General features: G+C 52.7%; 1 protein-coding gene across 1 annotated transcript in view; it reads right to left on the bottom strand.

Moving 5' to 3' along the window:
• Positions 1-24,606, bottom strand: part of CDH22 (cadherin 22) — a gene marked incomplete at its 5' end in the record, with an annotated part of 68,841 nt that extends 44,235 nt beyond the window's left edge. Inside the window, 3 exons of the mRNA XM_081096560.1 lie at positions 1,562-1,681; positions 14,863-15,157; positions 24,349-24,606. Of these exons, the coding sequence (XP_080952686.1) occupies positions 1,562-1,681; positions 14,863-15,157; positions 24,349-24,606 (673 nt within the window). The remainder of the gene's footprint in view (positions 1-1,561; positions 1,682-14,862; positions 15,158-24,348) is intronic.
• Between the last annotated feature and the right edge of the window lie 1,429 nt (positions 24,607-26,035).

Genomic DNA, 26,035 nt, shown 5'->3' with positions numbered 1-26,035 from the left:
TGGAAGGATACACAAGAAAATTACATTGGTTGCCTTGGAGACACAGACTGGGTAGCTGGGGGACTGAAGGGGTAAAGAATTTCCACTAAATATCCATTTGGACTTTTTGAATTTTGAACCTTGACATATATTTTCTATTTAAAAAATAGCTTCGTTTTCAAAAGAATGAGTCCAGGATCTTGTAGGGTATGCTCACTGAGGGGCGTCCTTTGGGGCTGCAATTACTGGGGATGGGGGTAGGACGCACTTTCTTTTTTAAAACATTTCCATAATGTTTGAATGTTCTCTACAATGTATTAGCTTGGCAAGGAGGAAAAATAATAAGGATGTTATGTGTAAGAAAATACAATTATAACTGTGCTCACAGACTGGACTACTCAACCTCTCTTTACACACAACAAAACACAAACACAAACAAAAACCCAAAATGCAAATCCGTCAAATACCCCTCTCTTTTCCATTGCCCTGAGAATAAAATCCAAGCTCTCCAACCTGCTTACACTGGGCCATCAGGTCCCTGCCAGCCTCTCACATCACTTCTCAACGGAGCCCGCTTCTCCAATCCAAAGTTGCTTACAATTCCTCTCATGCCTCAGGCTGTTCTCCTCCTCCCAGTCTTGCCTGCACCATGCCCTCTGCCTGGAATGCCCTTCTCTGAATTTCCGTCTGGCCAAGACCTTCTTATCCTTTGGAGATGCTGCTACCGCTTCCAAGAACTTTGTCTCTTAAATCTTAATTGCCCATGCATATGCCTGTGCCCCTGCCCCAACCTGACTATAAGCCCCACGATAGCTTTTGTCCCCTCCTACCCCAGGGACAGTGACAGCCCCAATCCTGGAACTGACAGCCACTCCCAGCTGTGCGACCTCCAGAGAGCCACCGAGCCAGAGCCACCTCACCTCTGGCGGCAGTCTCCTCCTTCTGCCCCCCACCCTCCCCTTCTGCCCCCCACCCTCCGTGCCACTCTTGCCAGGCCCCTCGGGGCAGGAACCAGGCTCTAACCTCCTAGTGAAGTGGGGCATCGTCGGGCGTGGTTGGAGGAGGGTAGATGGCAGAGAACCTTTTCTTAACAGTGGGTTTCTGTTTTTCCGTCGGATCCTTAATGACTGCCCTATGAACAGAGCTCTCCTAACTGCTGAAAAGGCGCCTTCACCAGCCCACCTCCCCAAGACGACATTCACTATGACACGCCTGCCTCAGTTTAGCTCCAAGGACAAGGGGCTGCTTCCTTGCTCAGACCTCCCAAGTCCTTTCAGGCGCCCACAGTGGCCGCCCCCTGCCTTTGTTTTTCTGCCAGTCTTGCAGGTGCCCTCCGCTCCATTCTTTATTTCTCAGTCCTTCCCTCTTCCTGTCCGGCTGCCCCTTCCCCCTCCCTTGGGTCTCCTGGAACGGGCAAAATGCTTCTGGGTCCTCCATCCTACCCTCAGCGCCCTGTGGTTGGAAGGGTGAGCACACAAACCCGTGTGGTCCTCGGCCCAGGCCCACCCCGCGGGCCCCGCCCTTCGCGTCACTCCTCTGGTCCCGCCAGGCCCCGCCCCTTTGGCCCGGTCCCGCCCCTCACCGGTCTTGGGGTCCACCGTGAAGTGGTGCTCGCCATCCAGCACGCTGTACACCAGCCGAGCGCTGCTGCCATACGTCGGGTCATCCGCATCCGAGGCCATCACCTGCATCACCGATGTGCCTGGGCCCGGGGGACCAAGCGATACAGGGGTCACCTGGGGCCGCTGAACTCATCCTCCCCGCCTTTTCCCACCCCGAAGGAAGCTGGGAGAGGAGACCCAGGCTGGGGAACATTGAAGCCAGGCCCTGTCCCCCCACTGAGTCCCAACCTGCTTCCTGACCAAGGGCCTCCCTAGTGACTGACACAAGCAGGAACCCGGAGTCAGATTTCAGTTCAGACCTCCCTTCCCTGGTTCCCAGCTGTGGGACTTTGGCGACAGAAGGCAGCCCCTCTGAATCTGTTTCCTCTCCAGCAAAATGGGGAAATTCTAGTCGTTGGTTCATGAGGGAATGCGTTCTAAACTCCCAGTGCAGAACAGCTCTGAGCAGACATGTCTCTCAGTGGGTGGTGGTCCTGGTCATTGTCACCAGGGAAGGTCATGGCAGTCAGAGTCAGAGCTCGGACTGGAAACCAGGCACCTGATTCCCAAAGCAGGGGTCTTCTTACACACTCGGCACTTCTTAAGGGAATTCTGCCTCCTTCCTCCCCATGCCCTCACCCCCCACTTCCCTCATCCCCCATCTGTGGCAGGATGAGGGGGCAGCTCAGGACAGCCAAGTTCATTGGGACTCAGAGGCCAGTGTCTGTCTCTTGGTCCCTGTGGAAGGAGAATGGCAGTGCCCAGCTTCCCCTTTGGGAAATAGTTGGCTGTGGGCCCTGGTGCCTTCCTGGCCCCTCCCCAACCCCTCCCCCCCGCCCTCCGTGCAGATGGTCCCCACCCCCAGACACACATACACACTTCTCCTCATGCTCCGCACGTAGGCTGCTGGGGAGAGTATAAATTGGATAAAAGTCCATCAAATAGTGGCAATTAAGTTATTGATTTTCGACGCTGCCTCATTAAACTGGGAGCTCCTCTCGGCCTGTCCCAGAGATGGCTCTAATTTGACATCATGTTCAATTTGACAAAAGCAGGGCTTGGGACGTGAGGCTGGACAGGATGGGGTGAGGGTCAGAGTGGGGAGAGGGTTTAAGGGGGGGACAGAAAAGCCATCTGGTCTACCTGAACCTTTTCAGGAAGGAGGGGTGAGATGAAAGACCTAAGAGGGAGGCTAGGGGGCCCAGGACATGACCGAAGGGGGATAAGACTCAGACCTCACTGCAAGGAGATGCCCTCTTCTGAGTGCCATGCTGGTGAGGGGAAGGGGCCCAGGCCTCCTGGGGTTCTGAGCAGGGTCCTCCTGGGCCTGGGTTCGGCTCTCTGGGCCAGTAGGGCAGTGTGCTGGGAGGGGAGGCCAGCTCACTGCCTGGCTAATGAGTGAGGCTTGGGAAATGCTACTGCAGCAATTCTGCTAAGCCCGGCCTCTCCGCCTCCAGCCTGGGGCCCTCGATCATTCCAGACAGACACGTGTATTTATTTTTCACTCTTTTGCATTTCTCATTTCCCTCTCCTGTCCTCCCTCCCACAAGCCTCCTAAGCCTGCTCTGCAATGCGCCTCTTTCTTTGGTGGCTCCAGCTCCACGTCAACCATGTCAGAGTTCCCAGGAGAAGCTGGGCAAGAGGTGTTCGGGCAAGCCCCCTCCCTCTTGATGCTTGGCGCTCAGGGGTTTCCTGCTCAGGGCCAAGAGCATGGCCCCAGGTGCCTCCACCCCATTCTACAGAGAGAGGAGAGAGGAATAAACTATTGAGTACCTATTACATGCCTGGCTTCACCAGCCACTTACATTCATCATCTCTAATTCTCATAGCATCTCTGAGAGGCAGAATGGGCCCCTCATAATTACAGGTGAGGAGACGGGTAAAAGAACAGAAAAGACTTGACTGAAGGTACAGACTGAGGAAGGAGTGATATTTGAACTCAGGATTCTCAGAGGCCAAAGACCTTCTGGTTGTCAGAGTCAGCACAGGCACAGTGACTCTGAGGATGGTGGCCTGATGTACTGAACCACAATCCGTACGACTCTGCCACTTACTACCAGTTTGACCTTGGGTATAGCACAAAACCATTTGTACCTCAATTTTCTTATTTGTGAAATTAGGGTGACAGTACTACCAAACTCTTGGGATCGGTTTGCGATTTGAAATAGATTTCAATTTTTCAGCACGGAGGACAGTGTCTGGCCCATGCTAAGGACTCAATAAATGCAGGTTGTTGCCGAGTCAGGAGGCACTGCAGCCAGTACACAATGGCACAATTATGCCCCCTCGCAGACATACTGAAATGGAAGAAGATGCATAAAGCATCAGGCTCATGGTGGGTGCTCAGTAAACACTGGCTATTGTAACTGTTATCAGAGAGGGTCCCCTTGTCCCTCCCCTCGGCAAGTGATTCCCCATGGATATGGCTGATTTCTCTCTCTCTCTCTCTCTCTCTCTCTCTCTCTCTCTCTCTCTCTCTCCCTCTCTCTCTCCCTCTCCCTCTCCCTCTCTCCTCTCCCTCTCCCTGGCTGCATCCCAGGGATTCCCGCAGGGATGATAGAATCATTTCCCCAATCTGGGATTCTTTATTGCAGCCATTACAGTTAATGCCAACATGTGGGGATGGTGAAGGGTCAGTGATTCACAACTGGTTCCCCAGGATCCACACCCCTCCCACCTTCTTTGCAAGTCAGCAGCTCCCCAGAACTGACAGAGGGTGCCAGGCCTGTAGTTGCTGGGGGACCATCTTCAGGTCATCCCCCCTAGGTTCAGCAGCTTGCAGTTTACAATGCACCATCACGTCCACTCCCTCCTTCAGTCCTCATGCCCTCTGTGATGTGATGCAGTGGTGTGCTGGTTCATGTTTAACCATCAGCTCCAGGGGGTGGAGGGGCAGGAAGGAATGCCCTACTTTGTAGCGTTTGCTGATTTTCATGGTGTAAATACTCCCGCCATGGCCAATTTCAAGCTACCAATGCGATATCAAAAGGCTCACAAAACTCCTGAAGAGAAATACTTAGCTCTTATGAGCTGAGGAAGGCACAGTGACTCTGGGGATGGTGGCCTGATACAAGATGATCCAGTAAAATCCTGCATTATTCCCATTTTACAGATGAGAAAACTGCTATGCATAGTGAAGAGTGAAAATGTCAAATTAATAATGAGTAAAAATGAAATCCATCCTTATATATCATTATTTGATGATAATGATATATTGTGCTTATTGAATGACTGCTTTGCATTGGATATTGGTAAACCCTTTGTGTATATTATCTTACAGGATTTATATAATAAAGCCTTGAAGTAAGCTCTATTAAAATTTCCACTTTACATATGAGGAAGTGGAGGCCAAATAAAGCAGTGAAACACCCTGCCTTAATTTCTTCATTGGTGAAATGAGGGTGATAGTACTACCAAGCTCTCAGGATTGTTCGGAGAACGTGGATTTCTATTTTCAGAACCAAGGACAGTGCGTGGCTAAACTCACCTGGCAAGGAAATACGGAAGGTAGGATTCAAACCCAGGTCGATCTGATGTCAAAACCCACATGTATCCTACCTTATAAGGTAGGATAAGGCGGGGGGGTCAATGAGAGTAGAACTATACAGACAGCGAGAGAGAGGGAAGAGTGAGAGAAAGGAAGGGGAGGACAGAGAAGGGATTTGTATTGAGCATTCTCCGTCCCCAATAGTTAGTTTAATTCAAGCCCAGACTTCCAGAAACCAGGATGAAATGTCTGCTGTCCATGGTGCTGCCAGCCAGCCCTTCTGCTACCTGAGCTGGAGAGCCTAAGTCTAGTCTGGCATAGGAAGAGTTGCCAAAGTGATTCTTGGACAAACAGCAAACCAGCGCCCAGGGCTCCAAGTGGAATGTTACATTAGAAAGGCTGGTCCTGGGAGAGCACAGAAACCAGTGGTTCGCAGCCTGGCTGCACACTGAACCTCTTAGGAGCCGTAAAATAAACCCGGCGCTGAGCCCCACCCAGACCAATTCAATAGGACTCTCTCGGGGTGGAGCATAGGCAAAGGTACTTTAAAAAGCTCCCACAGTGATTCTAAAGAGCACCCAAGGCTAAGAACTGATGCCCTAGACACAATCCCCAATTGAACTGGTGAGGAAACTGAGTCACAAAGAGGCTGAATGCCTTTCCCCAGGTTACATCTTAGTATGTGGAAGGGAAATATGCAAACCTGCTCTGTGTAGCTGGCATGTCCCCTCCAGGACTCACTGTGCCTGTGCTGAGACTGACACCCAGGAGGAAGCAGCAAGGATGATGCTGTGTTCCTCCCAGGCAAAATCGGCAGAAGTCGGACATCCTGGGAGGAGATGCCCCCCACACCTCCACAGAAACAGCATGGGCTTTGGCATCAGAGAGCCCTGGGTTCAAATCCCACCACTTCTTCACTCTGTGCCTTCGTCAAGTCTTTCCTTCTGTTTGACCTGTTTCCTTGCCTGAAATGTGCAGAGATGCTCTGAGGAGTAGAGTGATGGATTCAAGTGCTGGGGAAGCCAGGCATGTAGTAGGTGCTCAATCAGAGTTATTCCTTTCACCCAAGGTCTCTGGGGCCATGTCCTTGGCCATGAGTAGGATATCCCAGAGCACCAGTTTCAGGAGGGAGGGGGCTTGCCCACCCCTCATCTCTGGTTTACCTGGGTGGTTCTGACATAGCTCCGCATGGAGTCAGAATTGCAACCCCTGTCTTGGCTCCCAGGCCAGAATTATTTCCTTTCTTGTCCCTTAACCCTTGCTATCTGTGAGGTCCAACAGAGACCCAAACTTGTGCTCCAGGACCCCCAGGAGAAGCCCCAGTTGGCTCAGGGAGGAGGGAGGAGGTAGTGCTATGGGGGGTGGAGCTCAGGGATTGAAGACACAAACTCTCATTCCAGCCCTGTCCTCGGTTATGGGAAAACCGTCTGACCTGACCTGAGTGGGCCTCAGTTCCCCTTCTGGGAGATAGAGATAAGGCTTTATCCTTCCTGCCTCACTGGATGAGGGAGATGCCTTAATGAGATGAAAGAGATGAAACACTTTGGAAAAGAACAGAGTACTCCATCGAGATGACCGAGTGTCATTATTATGAAGATGTTTGTAATTACGAGTATCCTGCCTCCTCCTCCCTCCCTGCACTGCCCTGCTGGGCCTGGGAAACCCTCAGCTCGCATTTAGCTTCTCAAACATTTATAAAAAATGAGTCCCACCCCCTGCTGCTGCCAGAACTGCTCGGAATGCTTTCTATTAAAAATTAAAAACCACTTGTCGAGTCCCTGGGAATGCTCAGATTACACAGGAAACAAGGCCTTTCTCAAACTCCCCCCCAACCCCCCCAACTCCACCTTTGATCATCACTTATAATGCACTTGCTGGGCTGGCCCCCACCCCACTTCCGCTGCCCAGTCAGGGCAGCCTAATGCAGATGAATGATGCCCTGGAGATGCAGGGAAGTGACTGCACAGGAGGGGGAGGTCACAGGAGGGACGGGGAGGAGGCAGGCCCAGTGACCACTGACAGAGAAAGTGGCACAAAGAGATGGGACAAGAAAGTGGGTCAGAGACAGAGAGACAAGGGACAGAAGGACAAAGATTCAGAGAGATGGACAGAGAAAAAGTGGGAAGACAGAGATACCCAAACACAGAGGGAGAAATGAGGACAGAGACAGAGAGATGAGGTTTGGAGAGGCAGAGACAGAAGTGGGACAGAGACCGTGTGACAGAAAGAGGTAGAAATACAGAGATAAAGTTGGAAAGTGAAGTCATATAGAAGCAGAGACAGACGGAGATACATACGAAGCAGGAGGAGAGTAGGAGAGAGTGGGAAGGGGATAAGGAGGATGGAGATTTTGGCTTGATGGGGTGAGCCCCTGCCCCCCTGCATGTCACAAACATTTCTCCAGAGTCTCCAGGGGACGCTGGAACACTGTCCCCTTACTCTTTCGCTGCCCCTGGGTCCCAGTGATGGACTCACCCATGCAGGCAACTGGTGTGTGTGTGTGTGCGTGTGTGTGTGTGTGCGTGTGTGTGTGTGTGTCCAAGCCGCCCCCTGAGAGAGCGGTCTCTCCACATTTAAATGAGGTGCTCTGTTAAGTTGTCTGGTCACCTTGTTCGTTTGGGCCAGTGACATTCTAAGTTTCTGCAGGAGCATCCCTCTGCCAGTTGCAGAAAGCCAACATTTATCTTTGCTTATAATTCAGTTCCATTCAGTCCCCCAACATCCATAGAGCACCCTTTATGCTGGATCCTTGAGGGCAGGATGGTGGCTCTATCACCTTTGTACCCCCTGCCACAGTGGGCACAGGGCCTGGCATAGAAAATGTGCTCATGTTTGTTGAGTGATTTGCTGATGGAAAAGACAAAGAAAGACACTGGTACACTCACTCCTTCCTGTCCAGATCACCTGGGCTGTGGGGTGCTCCTGAGGGCCAGGGCCTCTGCTCCTCTCTGCCACCTCTTCCCACCAGAAACCTCCTGCCCTGTCCCCCATGCCCATCCCCATCTGGGTGGAGAGAGCCAGTGCCGTTGCTAGGCAAGGAGATATTGCACATATAGATCTTCCTGGACTTTAATTAAAAACATCTTTAGAAGTTGTCTCTGCAGAGGCCAGCGATTGATTCCTGGCTTGGGCCTGAGGGCTGCTGAGCTACACTCTCTCGGCTGCAGATGGGACACTCAGAAGCTCCCAGCCTGCTGCTGCCCTCCCCAATGGGGCCCTCGGGAATGCTCTGCCTCCTGCCCGCCTCCTGTCCTCTCTGCCCCGATGCCCCCAGCACTGGATTTAGCAATCAGTACGCGATCCCAATTTTATTTCTCTTCCTCTCGTGAACCTCAGTTTCCTCAGCTGTAAAATGGGGGTGTCAACACTTAACCCAAGAGAGTTCCTGGGAGGGTGAAATGCGATGAGGGATGGGAAAGTGCTTTGCAAGCTGCAAAGTCTTGCATAGGCTAAAGAAACAGTTTTGGCTGTTGGCGAGGCAGGCCAAGGGAAGTAGCTCCGATTCTGGTTTCAGGGTCTGGGTCTGAGTCTGGCTCTAGTTCTTCCTCTGGAACCTCAGGCAAGTTACTTTATCTCTCTCTGAATTTATCTCCTCATTGGTAAAATGAGGACAATAATATCTGCCTTGTTTGTTCTCCAGGATTGTGAGAATAAAGGAAAATTGCTCCGCGAAAGCAGTATTGGCTGATAGCTATTATTTAGTGAATATCCCAGTGCAAACTCTACTACAAAACAGTCTTTTTCCATCCATTAAAGGTGCTGCACAGAGAGGACTTGGAACAGATGGGAAAGTGGCTGTGGCAGAGCCCCTGCCCACCTCCAGTCTGTTGAGCCCCAGTTCCACGGCCCAGCAATGTCAAGCCGATGGCATGTAAGCCACCACATTCTCCTGCCTTTGCTCATAGCAGATATCGCTAATCAGTTGCGGCTTTTTTTTCTGCTGAGCCTGAATGAAGCTGCAGACAGACTCCTTCTTAGCACAGCCCTAAAGTCACTACCAATTGATCAGAGTTGTTACCAGAAATAAAACTGATCTGCTACCACTTCGAGGTCAGGAGCCATATCGCGCTTATCTTTGCATCCCCACGTAATAGGCACGGATCTGTGTTTATTGAATTGAAAGCAACCGCTTATTTTTTATCCCCTTGGGGCCATATATAAAATAGGTGCTAATAAATGTTTGGTAAGTTGGGTGACTCATATTTGCAACCCCTATAGGGCCAAGTACATGGGGGTCCTTGTATATAATGGGTGCTAATACACATTTGTGGACTTAATTCAATTACTTATCTTTACATCCCCCGCAGTGCCCAGAATAAAGTAGTAGCTAATAGATGTGTGTTGGATTGAACTTCCCATTTCTGCATCCTCAACAGTGCCAAGTATATTGTCTTATGCATAGTTGGCATGAATAAGTGGGTGGAGTTGAACTGGGCTCCCGCGACTGATTCTTGCTGCCCACTGGTCAGGTCTGACACCCAGGGGAAGGGGTCTGGTGTCCCTATATCAAGAGATTATCTGTCCAACTCTTCTCATCAGACATACTTGTTGATCTCATCCAGCCTGAAGCCTTACATTTCCTCTGTGTGTGGATGACTTCCAACATCATATCTCTAGCCCCGATCTCGCTCCTGACCTTCAGACTCAGAGATCCAACTGTCCCCTTGACAACTCCGCTCGGATTCCTAGTAAGCGTCTCCATCCTAACCTGTTCAATAACAAGTTCTTAATTTTGTGATGGAAACTTGCTCTTTCCTGGATCATTCCCAATCCCAGCAAAGCAGCTGCATCCATCCAGAGACTCCAGACCAAAAACGTTAGCATCATCCTTGTCTCATCTCTCACTCCCCACATCTAATCCCTCATAAACCCTGTTGGCTCTACCTTCAACATCCATCCATAAACCCGTATCTTCTCACCACCTACACTGGTCCAAGTCACCATCACCTCTTGCCCACAGGACTGCGATTACCCCCTCCCTAATCTTCCTACTTCCAACCTTGCTCCCTACAGTCTATTTTCAACATGGTGGGCAACACTCATAGTTTAAATATATAAGTTGGGTCATGTCACTGCTCTACTCCCTAGCTCTCTCAGAGTGCAACTGAAAACCTTTCAATGGCTGCAAAGTCCTAAGAGACCCTGCCCTGGTACCTTTTCTGACCTCACTTATTCCTCTTCACCCACACTGACCTTTTTGCTATTCCTCAAACATGACAAACACACTATGCCTCAGGACCTTTGCACTTGCTGTTCACTGTCTGGAACATTCTTCCTCCAGTGTAGTGTTTCTCTAAGTGTGGTCTCTAAACCAGCAGCATCAGCATCACCTTGGAATTTGTTTTAAAAAATGGGAACATTCCTAGCAGCTCAGTCCTACTGAATCAGAAAGCCTGGGGGAAGGCAGCCATCTGTGTTTTGTCCTTCAGGCAATATAGATGCACAATATAGTATGAAAACTACTGTTTCACATGGCTCCTTGGCTCACTCCCTTGGTTCCTTCAGATCTTTGTTCAAATGTCATCTTATAAAAAGAAGGGCTGCCTTAGTCAGTTTGGATCAGTGGATAGAGTGTCGGCCTGCGGACTGAAGGGTCCTGGGTTCAATTCCGGTCCAAGGCACATGCCCTGGTTGCAGGCTCGATCCCCAGTGTGGGACATGCAGGAGGCAGCCGATCAATGATTCTCTCTCATCATTGATGTTTCTATCTCTCCCTCTTCCTTCTTCTTTGAAATATCTATATCTATATCTATATCTAAATCTATATCGATATAGATATAAAGGCCTTCCCTAACTCCTCTCTCTAAAATAGCACTCTCTCAAATCAGAGTGGGGCACAAGTAGGGTTACAGTTGTGAGTACTTGAGACACAGAATTTATTCTTGTTTTCTCATGTATTAATTAAATCTACTTTTGTCCCACCCTGTGTAATTCCCAATCCCCTATTCTTTACAGCACTTACACCACTGGGTATATAATATATTGGCTTGTTTATTTATTTCCTGTCTCTCTTCCTGCTCTATACACAGGTTTCCTAAGAGTCTCCAGTGCCTGGAACAGTGCCTGGCACATAGCAGGCACTCAATAAATATCTGTTGCATGAATGAAATCCCTGAATGCTCAGAAGAAAACATGGGGCCCAGAGAGGGGCAGGGACTTGGCCAAGGTCTTGAGGGAAGCCAGGCCTCCTGACTCAGCTGCAGGACCTGTTTCGGGGGCTCAGCTTGGCTGGCGTGCCTCTCCTCAGAAGCGGAAGCGTGGCGGCTTGTGGGAGGCCCCCGGCTCACTTTCCTTCCCTTTTAAGCTGGGAGCGGTTTAATTTGCGAGCTCTGCTGCCTTTCATGTCCCAAGCTGCGTCCCTGCTCCTTCTGATCTCCGAAGCTGCCCAGACCCAGTGCCGCGTGTCCGCCCCGCCCCCGTTGGCCCAGAACACGAGGCTCAGTAATTGTGACTGATTTTCAAAGCTGCCTGGAGTTTCCGCACGCACCCGGTGTCGAATTCGCTTCTCCTTCAAAAAGTTGCTCAAATGAAATAAACGCATTTAATTTCTGCCTCTTCCCTCCCCCTCCTGGGCTTCCTGGCTTGCTGAGTCCCCTGCCTGACTTTTTCCTGAGTGGAATGTCAGAGTGAGGGGGCTGGGAGAGGGAGGTGAGGCAGGGCTGGGGCTCCTTAGGGTGCTGCTTGTGAAGCTGGGGGCTGGCTCTGCCTCCTACTGGCTGGGCGACCTTGAACGAGTCCTTGCCCTTCTCTAGGTCTCAGTTTCCCCACGTGTGACACAAGGACCCTGGCCACTCCCAACGGTCTGGGAGCCAGGCTCAGCGACTTGCTCGGTCACTGCCTTGCTATGTGCCAGTGAGCACATTTTCTCCTCTCTGAGCCTCGGAGTTCCAATTTGTTTGATGGGGATGCTACCACCAGTCCTGCCACCTCTTTGAGTTGAAGAGAGAGTGACGTAATGACAGACAAGCCATCCCGGTGGATATGGGGTGGATATGGGGCTGGGCCTCCCTCCGGAGCCCCCACCCCACCATCCCCATCCATTCTCCATACGGCAGCTGGGGAGCTGTCTAGAATGCAAGTCTGCTCATGCTCCTTCCTTGCTTAAGCCTTCCCAGGCTCCGTGCTTCCCTCAGGTCCTGGGATATGGCTCCTGCTTCCTTCTCCAGCCTCCTCTATGGTCTTGTCCATGTGGGAACGAGCAGGTCAGTTCTGGGTGAAGAGAGACAGGGCCATATCTTCTTAGGCCAGAGTTTGAATCCAGTAGTAGGAGCTGCTGGACCTGGGAAGTCAGGGGCTTGAGCCACCTGTGACTTGCTGTATGACCTTGGACACGTTACTGCCCCTCGGAGCCTCAGTTTCCCCCATTTGCAAAATTGATTTCTAAGTACTCATTGGGCTCTGACAGTCCAGGGGGGTCTTTGCTACTGACAACTTCCAAATTTATCTCTGCAGCCCAGACCTCTCACTGAGCCTGTATATTGAACTGCCTTTTCCAAGATCTCCACTTGGTTAGCTAATGAATACTTCCAATTTTGCACGTCTGAAACCAAACTCCCGACTTCCCTCCACCCTCCAAATCTGCCCCTTCCATCTCGGTAAGTGGAAATGCCATCTATTTAATTGCCCAGGTCAAAATCTCAGTAGACATCCTTGAATTTTCTTTCTCTCACACCCCACATCCGATCCATTAGCAAATGCTTTCAGCTCTACTTTCAAAATCTATCCATAAGTCGACCTCTTTTCAATACCCTCACTGGTACCACCTTGTTCCATGCCACCATCATTTCCTGTCTAGGTAATTGCAATATTCTCCTCAATGGGCACTCTGCCTCTGCCCGCCCCCCCCTCGCCCCCACCACCTAAGCATCACAGAACAGCCAGGGGATCCTATTAAAACTGGGATCATGTCACTCTTCTGAACAAGCCCATCTGCTGACTTCTCAGCTTGTTCAGCATAAAGGCAAAGCCCTGGCTATGGTCTACATGGCTGCAAGACCTGGCTGCCGCTCCACTTCTCCTCGGGGATTTTGCATGTACAGTCCCCTCTGCCTGGAATGCTCTTCCCCCAGGGCCCAGGCTTTCACATCCATCAGGTCTCTGCCTCAATGTCATCTCCTCAGAGATGCCTTCCCAGATCAGAGATCTGTTTGTTTACTGGCTTATTTGCTTACTGAGAGCAGGGAGGCTTGACTGCCTTTTCATTGCTGTGTCCCCAATGCCTGGCACATAGTAGATCCTCACACATATTTCTTAAATGAATGAAAGGAGACACCCAAATAGACACACAGCATGTCACATGGATGCACAGGCCTTAAAGTGCCATTTGACCAGCCATGGATGTGCACATCAGGCACACATGTGGACCTACTGTGTGTGTGCATCCCTGCTGGCACCCACATTCACACCCTCACTGTTCCCTGTTCTTCCACCACCCCTTTGTGCCCATCAATTTCTCTGGTTCACTTCCTCCTCTTCAGTTCCTGCCTGCCTGCTCATTATCTGCCAATCTGCCAGTTTAGCTCCATCTGGGGAAGCTGGGGTTGACTGCACTTTCCTCCAAGAACTCAAATACCCCTGGCATCTGACATGCAGCCGTGGAGCTGGAAGGCCCAGAGAGCAGCAGCATGGAGCCCACAGTGCTCAGTGATGGAGCATGGTCTAGGACCAGGGTCGCTGTTCCAGGTCCGGCCTGGCTGGCAGGTGCTTAGGTTAACACGGGGTGTGTGTGTGTGGGGGGGGGCATAGATGGCAGCTACTGGCTTTACGAGGAGCCCTAGGACAAGTGGAGCCTTGGTGGTCAGCCACCTGCATGTGGGCCCCATGGAAGGAGAGGGCAGATCCATCCAACCTTTAGCTTCAGTGCTCCCTGCTGGGCAAAAGTGTTTTTGGTGTGGCCAAGTCTGAGGTCTTCTTGCAGATGGGACTTGTGATGTGTGTGCTCCCTTTTCCACATGTACCCAGTGCCCTGGGTGTTTGCAGCCAGCCAGGCACATGCACCTGAGCCTGTGTTGGGGGCTCAGCGTCTCTGTGAACTGTGTCCCCAGGGGGCTGCATGTTGGTGCGCTGGGGCCTCCTGAGGGCAGTGAAGGGAGCCGTCTGAATGCTGCTGCACCTGGCTGTGCCCGGGCCTGTCCACGGCCATCCTCAGGCGCAGTGGGCCCAGGATGGTAACACTCAGTGTGGCTATTTCTTGTGTTTGTGTAGGTGACTGTGTCTGTGCATAAGCTCCATCTGTGCAAAGGGCTGTTTCCTGGGTGGGGTTGTATGTGGCTATGTTGGGTGTTTGGCTGTGTCTGGTTGTGTGCTTGGACCGTTTTGGCTGTGTCCCACTCTGGTTGTCTTTGGCTGTAGGTGTACCTGTGTCCTGCTGTACCTGCGTCTGGGTGGGATTGTGACCAAGGGCTGTACGGTGTGTGTGGAGTTCAACTCTGGTGAAGGACTGGGTACGGTGGACAGCTGAGCTGGTATGTGAGGCTGGGTCTATGTGTGGGTGTAAGACCATGTCCGAGTGTGTGTCTGAGTCCACATGGCGATCTATGTTCATGTGGGGACTATGTCCATGTATGTGCCTGAGGTCACATGCATGCCTCTGTGACTGTGTCCAGGTCTATGCCCGAGCCTGTGGTCACCTGGCTCACACCAGCACCCTTTGCCCTGGGGTAGCAGATCCTGTCACTCCTGCCCCTCCCCACAGTATCAGCCACTCCCCCCACGGCGGGCTCCCACCCAGAACCTGGCAGCTCCCCTTCCCCCTCACCCTGCCCTACCCCGGCCCCCCAAGGTCCCGCAGCCCACCTGTCGGGGACAGCTCGGCCACACTGCCAATGTAGGGGCCATGCAGGAAGCGGGGCTCGCTGTCGTTGATGTCCTGCACCTTGATGATGAACTCCGACTCGGGCTCCAGCAGGCGGTTGGTGGCGCGGTCCCGAGCCTGGGCCCGCAGCGTATAGAAGGTTTTCTGCTCACGGTCCAACCGCTCCATGGCATGGATGTCACCTGTCAGCTCATCGATCAGGAAGATGGTGCCTGCGCCCTCACCCGAGATGGTGTACTTGATGGCCCCGTCACCCTCGTCGGAGTCCGAGTGGATCTGGAGAGGCAGGGAGGAAGACAGGGTGGAGGTGGGGGAGGAAGCTCCTCTCGGCCTCCCCCTGGGAATCCCACAGAGGCCTGTTCCTAAGCATGTCCCTTCCTTAACACACCCATCCTTCAATAAAAACACAGGCCTGGGGAGCCATGCCTCACCCCTGCCTGGGCCTCACCAGCCCTCCACAGCTCTCCCTGCTCCAGCCCTGCTCCCATAATCTACCTTTTGCTCTGCAGCTGGACAGCTCAGCCTTGGAGGCAGATCTGAACACTCCCTTCCCTGCTTGTAGCTCTCCCATGGCTCCCCGTTGCCTTTACAAAGCAGCCCAGAGCCACTTCCACACCAACGGGCTCCTCTTTGAGCACTTTGTCCTCACTTCTCTGCTTACTTAAACTCTGCTCCTCCCGCAGCTCCGTTCAATGCCGCCTCTTCCCCAAGCTTTTCTGGATCCCCGTCCCCATTCCCTCCACGACCTCTGCAGTTCAGTACATCAGCCATCATTATCATGTTCAGCTTGTGGGATGGCTGTAGCCAGTGTTTCTCCAGCCTCATGTGCATGCAAATCACCTGAGGATCTTGTTAAAATGCAGATTCTGACTTAGTAGGTCTGGGAGTGGGGCCTCAGTTAGCATTTCTAATAGGATTCCAAGCTGCTGTCCAATCTCCTGAGGCTCTGAGCCCCCAGAGGTCAGGGCTGGTATCTTACTCCTCTTGCTCACATCTGGAAAGCCAGCCTCAGGGCGTGGCACATGAGCGGGACAGGGCATGAAGGGAGAGAGGGAAAAAAGGGGATGCAAACTGAAGGAGCACTTACTATGTGCCAGGCACCATGCTAAGCAATTTACATATTTATCTAGTTCAGGGTTCTTTATAGAAAAAAATAGTACTTGAGTAGGTTTTGCTACAGATATTATAGATTTTATTTTCTTATTTTTTGTAGTTTCCCATGGAGAATTGAAGAAATGGGATGATCTGCTCCTTGGAGGAACCGGACTGGTCCACAGCCTGGCCTCACTCCGTCCTCAAGCCCCCAGGGAGGAGCCCGGGCGGGGGAAGCGGCATTACAGCCTGGCCTTGGCTGCAGCAGCAGCTCCCTGTGTGGCCACTGCCCCTCTCTGGGTCTCAGGTGCCTCCTCTGTAACATGGGATCTAATAGCACCCCTCTCCTAGAGGTGTTGGGGGATAGTTGAGTTGAAATCACACAAGGCCCTTAGCACCTGCCTGGCACCACATGACACAGTATTTAACAGCCAGCATGGCAGGGACACTGTCCAAGGAGTGGTACCACAGGAGGGCCCTGCGGGGCCAGGCAGGAGCCGTGAGGTTGCTAGATCACAGAGAGGTTCAAGGGGCCGAGGGAGCTGGGGCGAGGGAGAGGAGAGAGGCTGTTTGTCGCAGGCAGGGAGCTTTGTCACTATCTCAACAGCCGGCACAACCACACGGGCATGTGCGAACTGAAAATCAGCCCTGACTGAGACATAATAAGTGTCCAGTAAATGGTCGCTATCGTATTATTATGTTATTACAAAATGTTGGCCATATATAACTGGGATTTAGTCCAGGCCCTCTTAGGCTCCAGATCCCGGCCTCTTTCCTCTGCACAGAGATCTTGTGGGCAAGCAACCAGCCAGCAGACTGTTCTCCTAAAGAGAAACACCGAAGTCCTTATCCTCTAATGCTCCAATCCCCGAGGCAGCTCTGAGCAGAGGCAAATGCATCCAATGAAGCGGGTGACCTTGGGTGGTCTCCACTCCTCACTGAGCTTCCACAGAGATGGGGGGGTGAAGGAGAGAACCCCCAAGTCCCTTGTCTGGCCAGGACCCCGTGCCCCTCAGCCCACTCAGTGGGATAACAGGTGCCAAATGAAGTCATCACCAAGGGGGACGAAAGCCCAGCCCTGGCCATTCAGGAGGAGTTGGGGAATAAATTCTGCTGGTGGAACTTTGTGTCTGAAAGGTGGATTATAGAAGTGCCATTTGGAAGATTGAATGGCCCATAAACATTTTCATATTTCATTAGCCGATTAATGGGCATCTCTCTCTTTTTGGCGAGTCTGCTGATTCTCAGCAGAAATTGCGGGGAGTAAATGGAGGCGGCGGGTGGAACCTTTCTGGGTCCCCATCCTGTTATAGATTGCCCCAATTAATGCCTGTCCTGGGCTCCACCAAGAAGCCTTCTTCCTGTCCAGTTACTGTTAATAGATTTCTCATAAGTGGCTGGATTGTAAAAACCTCATAACTCAGTTTAATGCCCCCCATAAAATTATCTCAGAACGGCGGCCCTGAATCATTGGCAGTGCTGGGATGAGGCGACCTGTCTCTCCTGTTGCTGTTTATGCTTTTCCTCCACATCTGCCCAGGGGACATGGCCACAGGAGAGGGGGGACCTGTTCCATCTTAGAGTGCCTGCACCCACTTTCCAATCAGACCTGGCATCTGCTTACTTCATCAGCAAACGTTCCTGAGCAGTGAGCAGAATACAGGCATACCTCGGAGACATTGTGGGTTCGGTTCCAGACACCACAATGAAGTGAGTATTGCAATAAAGCAAATCATATATTTTTGCTGGTGAAGGGTCTTGCCTTCAATTTGTAAAACAACAACAACAACAACAACAAACCCACCAACACCAGCATCTGTGAAGCGAAGTTCAATAAAACAAGGCGTGCCTACAGTTCCCTACCATTTGGGGGGATGCTTAACAGCTATAATCTTACTCGTTTTCATCACTGCCACATGGAACACTATTATTCTTCCATTTCTCAGATAGAAAAACTGAGGCACAGACAGGGGGAGCCAGCCCCTGATCCCATGACTTGTGACCACGGGCTTGTTAATTTTACCTCTCTGAGCCCGTTCCGCCCTCCCCTGAGAAATCAGATCCAGCCCTACCTGGTGCAGGTGTGATGAGGCTTAAAGGAGAACATGTAATGACCCAAACACTAAAAATGGCTGTTTTCTTTCTTTCTTTCTTTCCTTCTCTCTCTCTCTCTCTCTCTCTCTCTCTCTCTCTCTCTCTCTCTCTCTCTCTTTCTCTCTCTCTCTCTTTCTTTCTTTCTTTCTTTCTCCTGGGTCTTCCTCATGTCCCTGCAGCCCTTGACATTTTCACTCAGACCCCGGACAGGGATCAGTGGAACTCAGGGGTGATGTCATCAATGTTTTTCCATGAAGAATGACACAGAGTTCACGCTGGGGCCCAGTGGCTACCCTCTGGGGACTGCAGAGTCAGACAGGGCTGGTCAGCCCGGGCAGGAGCTAGGAGCTGAGGATTCGGGCTGGTCTGGGGCTGCCTGCCCTGCTTGCCCGGCCCTGCTCTGCAGTGGGGAGGGAGGGAGTGCCTGTGGCCCCACCTGAGGAGGACATTTCTCAAGACTTCCAGCTGTGAGTGGAGGCTGGAGGCTCGCGCTCTCATTTATCGATCACCTGCTACATGTCAGACATGTGTTGGTGTTGCAGGCCTCCGCAGTAATGGATTTAACTTTATGGGGTACATAAATGCACTCTGTTTTCCAGGTGAAGAGACGGAGATGGGCCCTGATCTGTTTGACTCCTAAGCACAGGTTGGTTCCCCTGCAGCCTCTGGGGATCTGGTGAGTCCACTTACAATGCTTCTGGCTGAGGAAGAGGGACAGAGGAGGAGGGAGTGGGCTGCAGGGCAGTCGCTGGGCTGCACGGCTTTCGGGGAGGCCCGGACGCCCGTCTTTTTGCCCTGTACTCAGCAGGCCACAGTCATTGGCAGCCTCTTCAGTCTGAGCCTCTATTTCATCATTTGGAAAAGGACTTCGAATCACAAGTCAGGAAAGGTGACAAGCTTTGGCTTCAGGATTTGTTGGGTGCCAGCTTCAGTTTTGTCACTGACCTGATGCATAACCCTGGGTTAAGAGGCAATCCTTCTCTGAGCCTCCGTTTGCCCATCTGTACACTGGGCTGATTTAATCTTTCCATAGATTTCAAAGATTCCTAAGATCACATGTGGAAGCTCCTGGCACATAGTAGGTGCTCAATGCAAAGTTACTTCCTTTCCCTTTCCCACCCTAGTCTCAGGAGGATTTGAGGGTCGCTCAAATCCTGACCCACTGGAGATATAGGGGCCATCATGCAATATTTGCTTGGAGTCTTTTAAACTCAGCTTGTTTCCTCCTTCAGTTGGTCCTCTCAGATGCCCTCCAATTTGGTTGCAGAACCCTCACCCTGCCTTGTCCCCCTGTCCCATGCACACTCCTCTGTAACACCTCAATGCTGCATATCGGTCTCCCCAGCTGTCATGGGCCTCAGGGGCATGGACTAACTGGTTACTCTCTGTCTGAACTCCCCAGGCCTGGCACACACTAGTGCCCTGACAATGCCTGCAGAGAAAATACAGATAGATGGGAAAGTGGAATGTGTCTGTGTGTATGCACATGAGAGTGAGATTTTGAGCTCCCTGAGGGTCAAACATATGGCTTTGTTTCCAGCTCCCCGGCATCCGGCACAGGGCACAGCACCAAACACACTGAATAAATGAATAATGAAATAAACAGCTGTCATTAGATTTCCCCAATGTCTTCTAGGCTTTCTGCAAGGTCCAATCACTGTTAAATCGCAGGTACACACGAGCTGGACTAGGGAGGGGAGTCACAGGGCACACTTCCAGACCCTTGACCATGACCTCATTGATATCTCATAGTGATCTTGTGAATTAGAGATTACTCTCTCCCCGTTGTATAGATTGGCAAACTGACGCCCAGAGAGGGCCTAAGGTCACAGCTAACAAGAGGCAGCCCCAAGGCCTGTCCGACTCCCCATCCTGGGTTCTTTCCATTGCATCGAGTGTGGAGAGCCCAGGAGGAGACTGCCTCTCCCCAATCCCAGCCTCAGATCATAAACAACACACAAACACAAGAGTGAGTGCTTCTCACCCGGGGGGGCTGAAAAGCAGGATTTACGAGGCCATTAATTACTTCCTCCTAATTAAATCAAAATTAAATGCGAGCAGAGGTACGTTTTCCTTATTAAAGACAATTAAATGGACAGTGCAGCTACGCAAATAAAACGAGTCCAGGATTTAAACGGAAAGCAAATCAAATAAAAAGCCTCTCCCAGAATAAGGGGTCTGTTCACGCCTGTGCTACTCGTAAACCAGGAGTTCATCAATTTTCTTTAAATATTAGCAACTTAATTAAATCTGCTCTCTTTCCCACTTTAATCCTGCTGTATATCTAAAATAGATCTCACTGCCCACAGGAGCTGGTCATAAGGGCTGACCCCATAATTCTAGCTTTTTAAAAAAAGAATTAAAAACCCTACAAAATCCACATCCAACTGACAGAGGCCTCCGGGGAAATTACAGTTTGGGAAAGGGATTAGTTCAACGTACCCAGATTGTATGGAAATGTTGGGAGGTTGCTTTAAGGGTGGGTCTTGTGAGAAGGTGAGTGGAAGAGGTGGGCTAGGCTGCCGAGGGGACAGGACAGCGAAGGGAGCTGCCTGCATGGGGCTTTGGTGACAACCTCGGAGCCCAGTGCTTCCTGCGGGTGCTGACAGGAGCCTGGCGGTGAGTGATGGAGGAGGCGGTTGTAAAATAGGTTACCGTGGGGGCCAGGGTTCACTGGAGATGGTGCTGTTGCTAAGCTACCTTTGGAATTCGACAAGGACAGATGCTCCCAGTGGCTCCCTGGGGCAGGGGACCTGGAAGCAGTGAATTAACTGAAATTGTGGAGAAGTCCTTTCTCCCCGAAGAGCAAGAGAGCATAGCGTGAGTGTGTGTGTGTGTGAACGTGTGTGTGTGAGTGTGTGCGTGTGTGAGGGTGTGTGCGCACGCATGCACACAACCACTTGTACAAGCACAGGATTCGACTAGAAAGGGGACAGGTGGGTTTTTAAAAGCCCAAGCTCATATTCCCTGAGTGAGGAGTGAGCTAGAGACCACCTGCCCCCGCTCTGGTGAGAAACCAGAACATCAGGTGGCGAAGAGGCTTTCAGCGTTTAGAGCAGGGTGTATAGTGTCCGTGTAGATGGTTTTCTCAATGTGGTGGAAATATCGGGTGAGCCCTCTGATAGTAAAAGCGCATACTGAGCACATGCCAGGATCTTGACATATGCTGACTCACTTGAACCCTCATCACAGCCATTTGAGGAGGTGGGCCCTCACTCAACAGATAAGCAAACGGAGGCACAGATATGTTAAACAACGTGCCCACGGTCAGACTCTGAGCGGGAGAGCATGGGTTTGAGTTCTGGCAGTCTGGCTCCCACTGGCCCCCGGAACCACACACTGTACCACCTTCCACAGAAAGTGTGCTTCGGGCAAATGTTTGCAAACAGATGGCCGTTCTCTTTCCTCCTTGCACAGGGTGCTTTTCTGGAGGTGGCCTTGAAAGCAAGAGAGGAGGGGCTCTGGGTGCAGATGACGAAGGGGTTGGATGGAATAGTTATGACAGCAGCGGGGATGCTGGGAGAGGTGGCTGTGAGACGAACACCCCTGGCTGGGCACAATGCTTGCATCTTAATAGACGTTCATACAGAACAGTTAAACCCCCTGGGGCCGGGAGCTGGTGTCAGAGATCTGGTCAATGGCTTGATTCTGTCACTGTGTTGCTGTGGCCTTGGCATGATACTCCCTGCCTCTGGCCTGTTTCCCCCCCTTATAATGAAGGAACTGACTAGGGCCCTCCCATCGCTGACAGACTGTGGTTCCAAGAGATGGGTGGGGTTTGGCCCATGCCACTGAGATGATGGTATGGCTGGATGGGTGCAGCGGTGAGTCAGCGGTTTCTCTGATCTTTTCAGGCTGTGGGCAGCTGGGCTGCGGAGGCCTTCTCAGAGCCCCAGGGCAGACAACAGGGCTGGGGTGCCTGAGACCACCCCCACTGACATTTAGGCAGATATGTCAGACTCCTCCCCTTTCTCTCTGGGGTTCCCCAAAGCCCTTCTCCCAGGCCTGGAGGGTTCAGAGAGGGTTGGAGAATCCAGCTGGGACTGGCCTCTCCACACACGTTCGAATCCTGGCCGAGCCACTTGGCCCCTCTAGGACTCTGCCCTCTCTGAGCCTCGGTTTCCTTGCCTACGTAAGGGAACAGTGACTTCTATCTTGCAGTTCAAGAGTTAAGTGCTTCAGATAGGAAAGATAAAGGAACAATAAACAAGCAACCAGGCTGCAGGCAACAGACGTTATGCCTCAGTGTCCTTTAATCCTTTCAACAAGCCTAGGAAGCCAGGTCTCTTAGCCCCTCTTAGAGATGAAGAGGCTGAGGTCCAGGAAGTGAAGTGACTTGATTAAGGTAATGTGGTTCATGGGTTGGCAGAGCCAGGCCTCGGAGCCAGGCGTGTCTGCTCCAAAGCCCGTATTCTTGGCTGCCTCACCATCAGCGACTGTCTAGCTGGCACCGGTTCCTCTTTCCCCATCCCTTCACCCCATTCTACCAGACCCACCATGTCACTGCCCTGGCTAGGAGTCAGGAGCTGTTGGTTCTGCCACTAGTTGGCTTGAGCAAGGACATGAGCCTCTCCGAGCTCTATCTGTCAAATCCTCATTTGCTGAGTTGCGCGGATCAACTCCAGCCACATGTATGGAGGGGGAAAGTAACCAAGGACCAGGGATGACTGTCAAGATGAGAGAAAACCTGGGTCTCCTGCCCGGCAAATGGAAAGATTACTATCAAGGCTTTCCTCCCGTCCTTGTCTAGGGTCCTGATCCCTGAGCCCCAAACTGAGTGGCCTGGTCAGTCTCCCAATTCTCAGACCCATATCTCAACACACAGGAAACTTCAGAGTTGGTCTCCCCCATCTCTGCTGATCAAAACTTCCTGGAAAGCTGATTGGCCTTAGCAGAGGCCAGAGAACTCTCCCTGGGTACCACTCTGCTTTTCATGCCCTATAAGCACCCTCCACCTTAACACCTGAGAGGACTAATAAGCTGGGCTCCTGCAGGACTCCAAGGCTTTGCATAGGTTATGGCCTCTTTCCCGGGCTGATGAACTCCTGCCTCACATCAAAACCCAGCTCAGGTGCTTTCTCCTCTAGAAAGCCAGCCAACAGATACTATTTATTGAATGCCTACTCAGTGCCAGGTGCTGCCCTGTGAAGTTTTTATGCACCAGGCTGTCTCTGCCACTCTGGGGAGCCCCCAGATGGCAGAGGCGGGATCTTACTAGTACCTGCCTCTGCCTCTCCAGCATCACAAGTATGAGAGGCTTAGGCATTGAACAGGTGAACAAAGACCTGAGCTCCTTATACTCCTTGGGCACAGATCTTCAGCCACATTAACCATCAGAGTTTGAGAAAATAGCTTTCATTCATTCATTCATTCATTCATTCATTCAACAGTTTGTGAGCAATGTCTGCATTAAGCACTGGGGATTTCATGGGGAGCAGAACAAACACAGTCTAAGAGGAGCGACACACAGTAAATGCACAATCAAACAAACACTTGCATAATGAAGTGTCATGAAGGAAAGGTACTTCACGTGGGAGGGCACGGCACAGAGAGGGATGGTCACATACAGGGACCTCTCCTCGCTGGTGTGGGAGGGGCGGCCTCTCTGAGGAAGTGGCCATTGAGCGGAGAGCTGAGTGTGAGTACACAGTAATCATAGGAGCAGCAGGGGGTGCAGTTCAGGGGAGGCAACCCAGGAATGGGGTGGGGGTGTCAGGAGTGCTTGGGGCCCCAGGGCCCTGGGCTGAATCTCAGAGAGGGGAGCCGACCTTTGTAGGCAGTGGGGTGGGATTTGGGTTTGTCCCCAAGTGCATGGGAAGCTCTTGAAGCATTTTAAGCGGAGTTGGGAGAGTATGTGTGAGATGTTCAGATTGGCAAACGTGTTTCTACAATCTAGATGCATCTAGCTACAAGATGGACTGGCTTACCTCCTAGCACTCTGTGCTCCAAGACCCCAAGGAAGAGGGACTAGAGAAGGGCGTGGGGCGGAGAAGAAAAGGGAGAGTGCGGGACCCTGCTGTCTGCCTCCCCGCCCCCCCCTTTCACTCCCTCCTTCCCACGTCGTCGTCCCCCCCCCCTTCACTCCCTCCTTCCCACGTCGTCGTCTCCCCCCCTCACTCCCTCCTTCCCATGTCGTCGTCCCACGCCCCGCCCCCCCGCCCCGCCCATAAGGCAGTTGAGACCAGGCAGTTAGCGGATAGGGGAACTGGGGTCCCTTGCATCTACCAGTAGGTGTCTCCAGGGTCCTGGGCCCCAGAGAGCAGTGCAGGGTCCCACTTTACCTTGCCCACATAGAGGGGCTCCGTGCCCGTGTACTCCTCCACCACGAAGAACTGGTTCCAAACCCAGCCGCGCTTCACGCGGCCAGTGCCCAGTGCACCTTCCTGCGGAGCCCCAGGCGCGGCTGGCGCTGGCGTTGGCGTGCCCGCCGCCCACAGGCGTCCCAGCAGCGGTGGCGGCGGTGGCAGCAGGAGCAGCAACAGCAGCAGCGCGGGCGACGGCGCAGCTCCCGCCAGTGCCCGATCGGGACGCGGCCTCATGCTTGGCCTGCGTGGGGGCCCAGGAGCATGGACGACCAGAGGCACGCAGCTCGGGTGGCACCACCAAGCGGGCCCACATCACATGGTGGCCTCAGCGAGGCACCCGGACTGGCCGGCACCCCTGAACGCCACCCAGCAGCGGGGCGCCTGGCTGGAGGGGGAGGGGGCGCGGCCGCACCCTGGGCATGGACGGTCCCCAGGGTCCCGCCCGCGCCCCCCTGGAGCCTCTGAGGTGGGGTCACCAGGCAGCGAGTCTGGGGTGCGCCATGCTCCTTGCGCAGAGGGGTGCTGGCTGGGGCCCACAGATCCGAGGATCCTTAGAGGACGAGAGGCCTTCGGGTTCAAGAGCCTACAAGAGAAACGAGACCATCAGAGGAGGTTCTCTGTGAGGGCAGGGCAGGTTGAGCCTACATTTTGTCCGCAGGTACTAATTACACACCTACTGTGTGCCTGGCACTGCCCAGGGGGGACAAGCACTGCACAGCAGAGACCCATAATGGGTCCTGCCTTCTTGGGACCACACTGAGGTAGTCCTGCTCCTCCCCCACCCCAGCCCCAACGCTTCCTTTCAGCTCCCATCACACACCTCTCCCCTCCCCTCCCTCTCCCAGCTCCCAGCCCCACCCTTTCCTCCAGCCCCCTGCCAGCTCCTTCTCAGGGGTCCCCCACCAGCCCCAGGCCCACAGGAGCAGGGACCTTATGAGCCTCTCCGGCCCAGCCCACACCCCTAAGACCCTCACCCCGAGAAGGAGCAGGCCCTTCTAGCAGGGGTCCTCAGGAGCTCCCGGACCGGGCTCCTGGGTGCAGAGAGTCCGGCTCACAGCCTGCCACCCTCCACTGTGCCCCCCCCCCCCCCCCCCGCCACGGCAGCACAGAGAGGTCATTCCTTCCAAAACAGCCCAGGGCAGCCTCGGATCTCATGCCAGTCCCTCCGCACACCTTCAGGGGCGAGGCACCTCATGCGACTTTGGGGGTCACAGCCCCTCTGAACTTGCCTTTGGTGTCTCCACATTCTCCCAGAAACCCTTCCTTTCCCAGAGCCTCAGAATCCCTCCTCCCCTCTCCCGGACCAGCACGCAGGCCCCAGATCAATCCATCTCTCCCCTCCCCTCCCTCCATCAGATCCTGCTTTCGGCAAGAAAGGATCTGAGGGACTCACTCCTACTCAAGCAATAATGATGAATAATAGCTTAATGTGGGTGTTTACAGGGGACAGCAACGCTGCTTTAACGGAGGAGTTTCAGGCACTGAGAAGAGTGAGTGGAGGTGAGGGGCTCAATTCCCCTCGTCCTCTCCCCACGCCAGTTCAGCTCCTCTCCCCACGCCAGTTCAGCTCCTCTCCCCACGCCAGTTCAACAACTCAGTTCCTTTGAGTTTTGACTGTGGCCGATCTGGGCAGGATGCTAGGACAGAGATACAGAAGCTCGGC

Source organism: Myotis nattereri (genome assembly GCF_964212035.1).
Source record: "Myotis nattereri genome assembly, chromosome: 8".
NCBI classification, from domain to species: domain Eukaryota; kingdom Metazoa; phylum Chordata; class Mammalia; order Chiroptera; family Vespertilionidae; genus Myotis; species Myotis nattereri.
The sequence above is the reverse complement of the archived record's forward strand: the minus strand, read 5'-3'. Positions and strand labels throughout refer to the sequence as shown.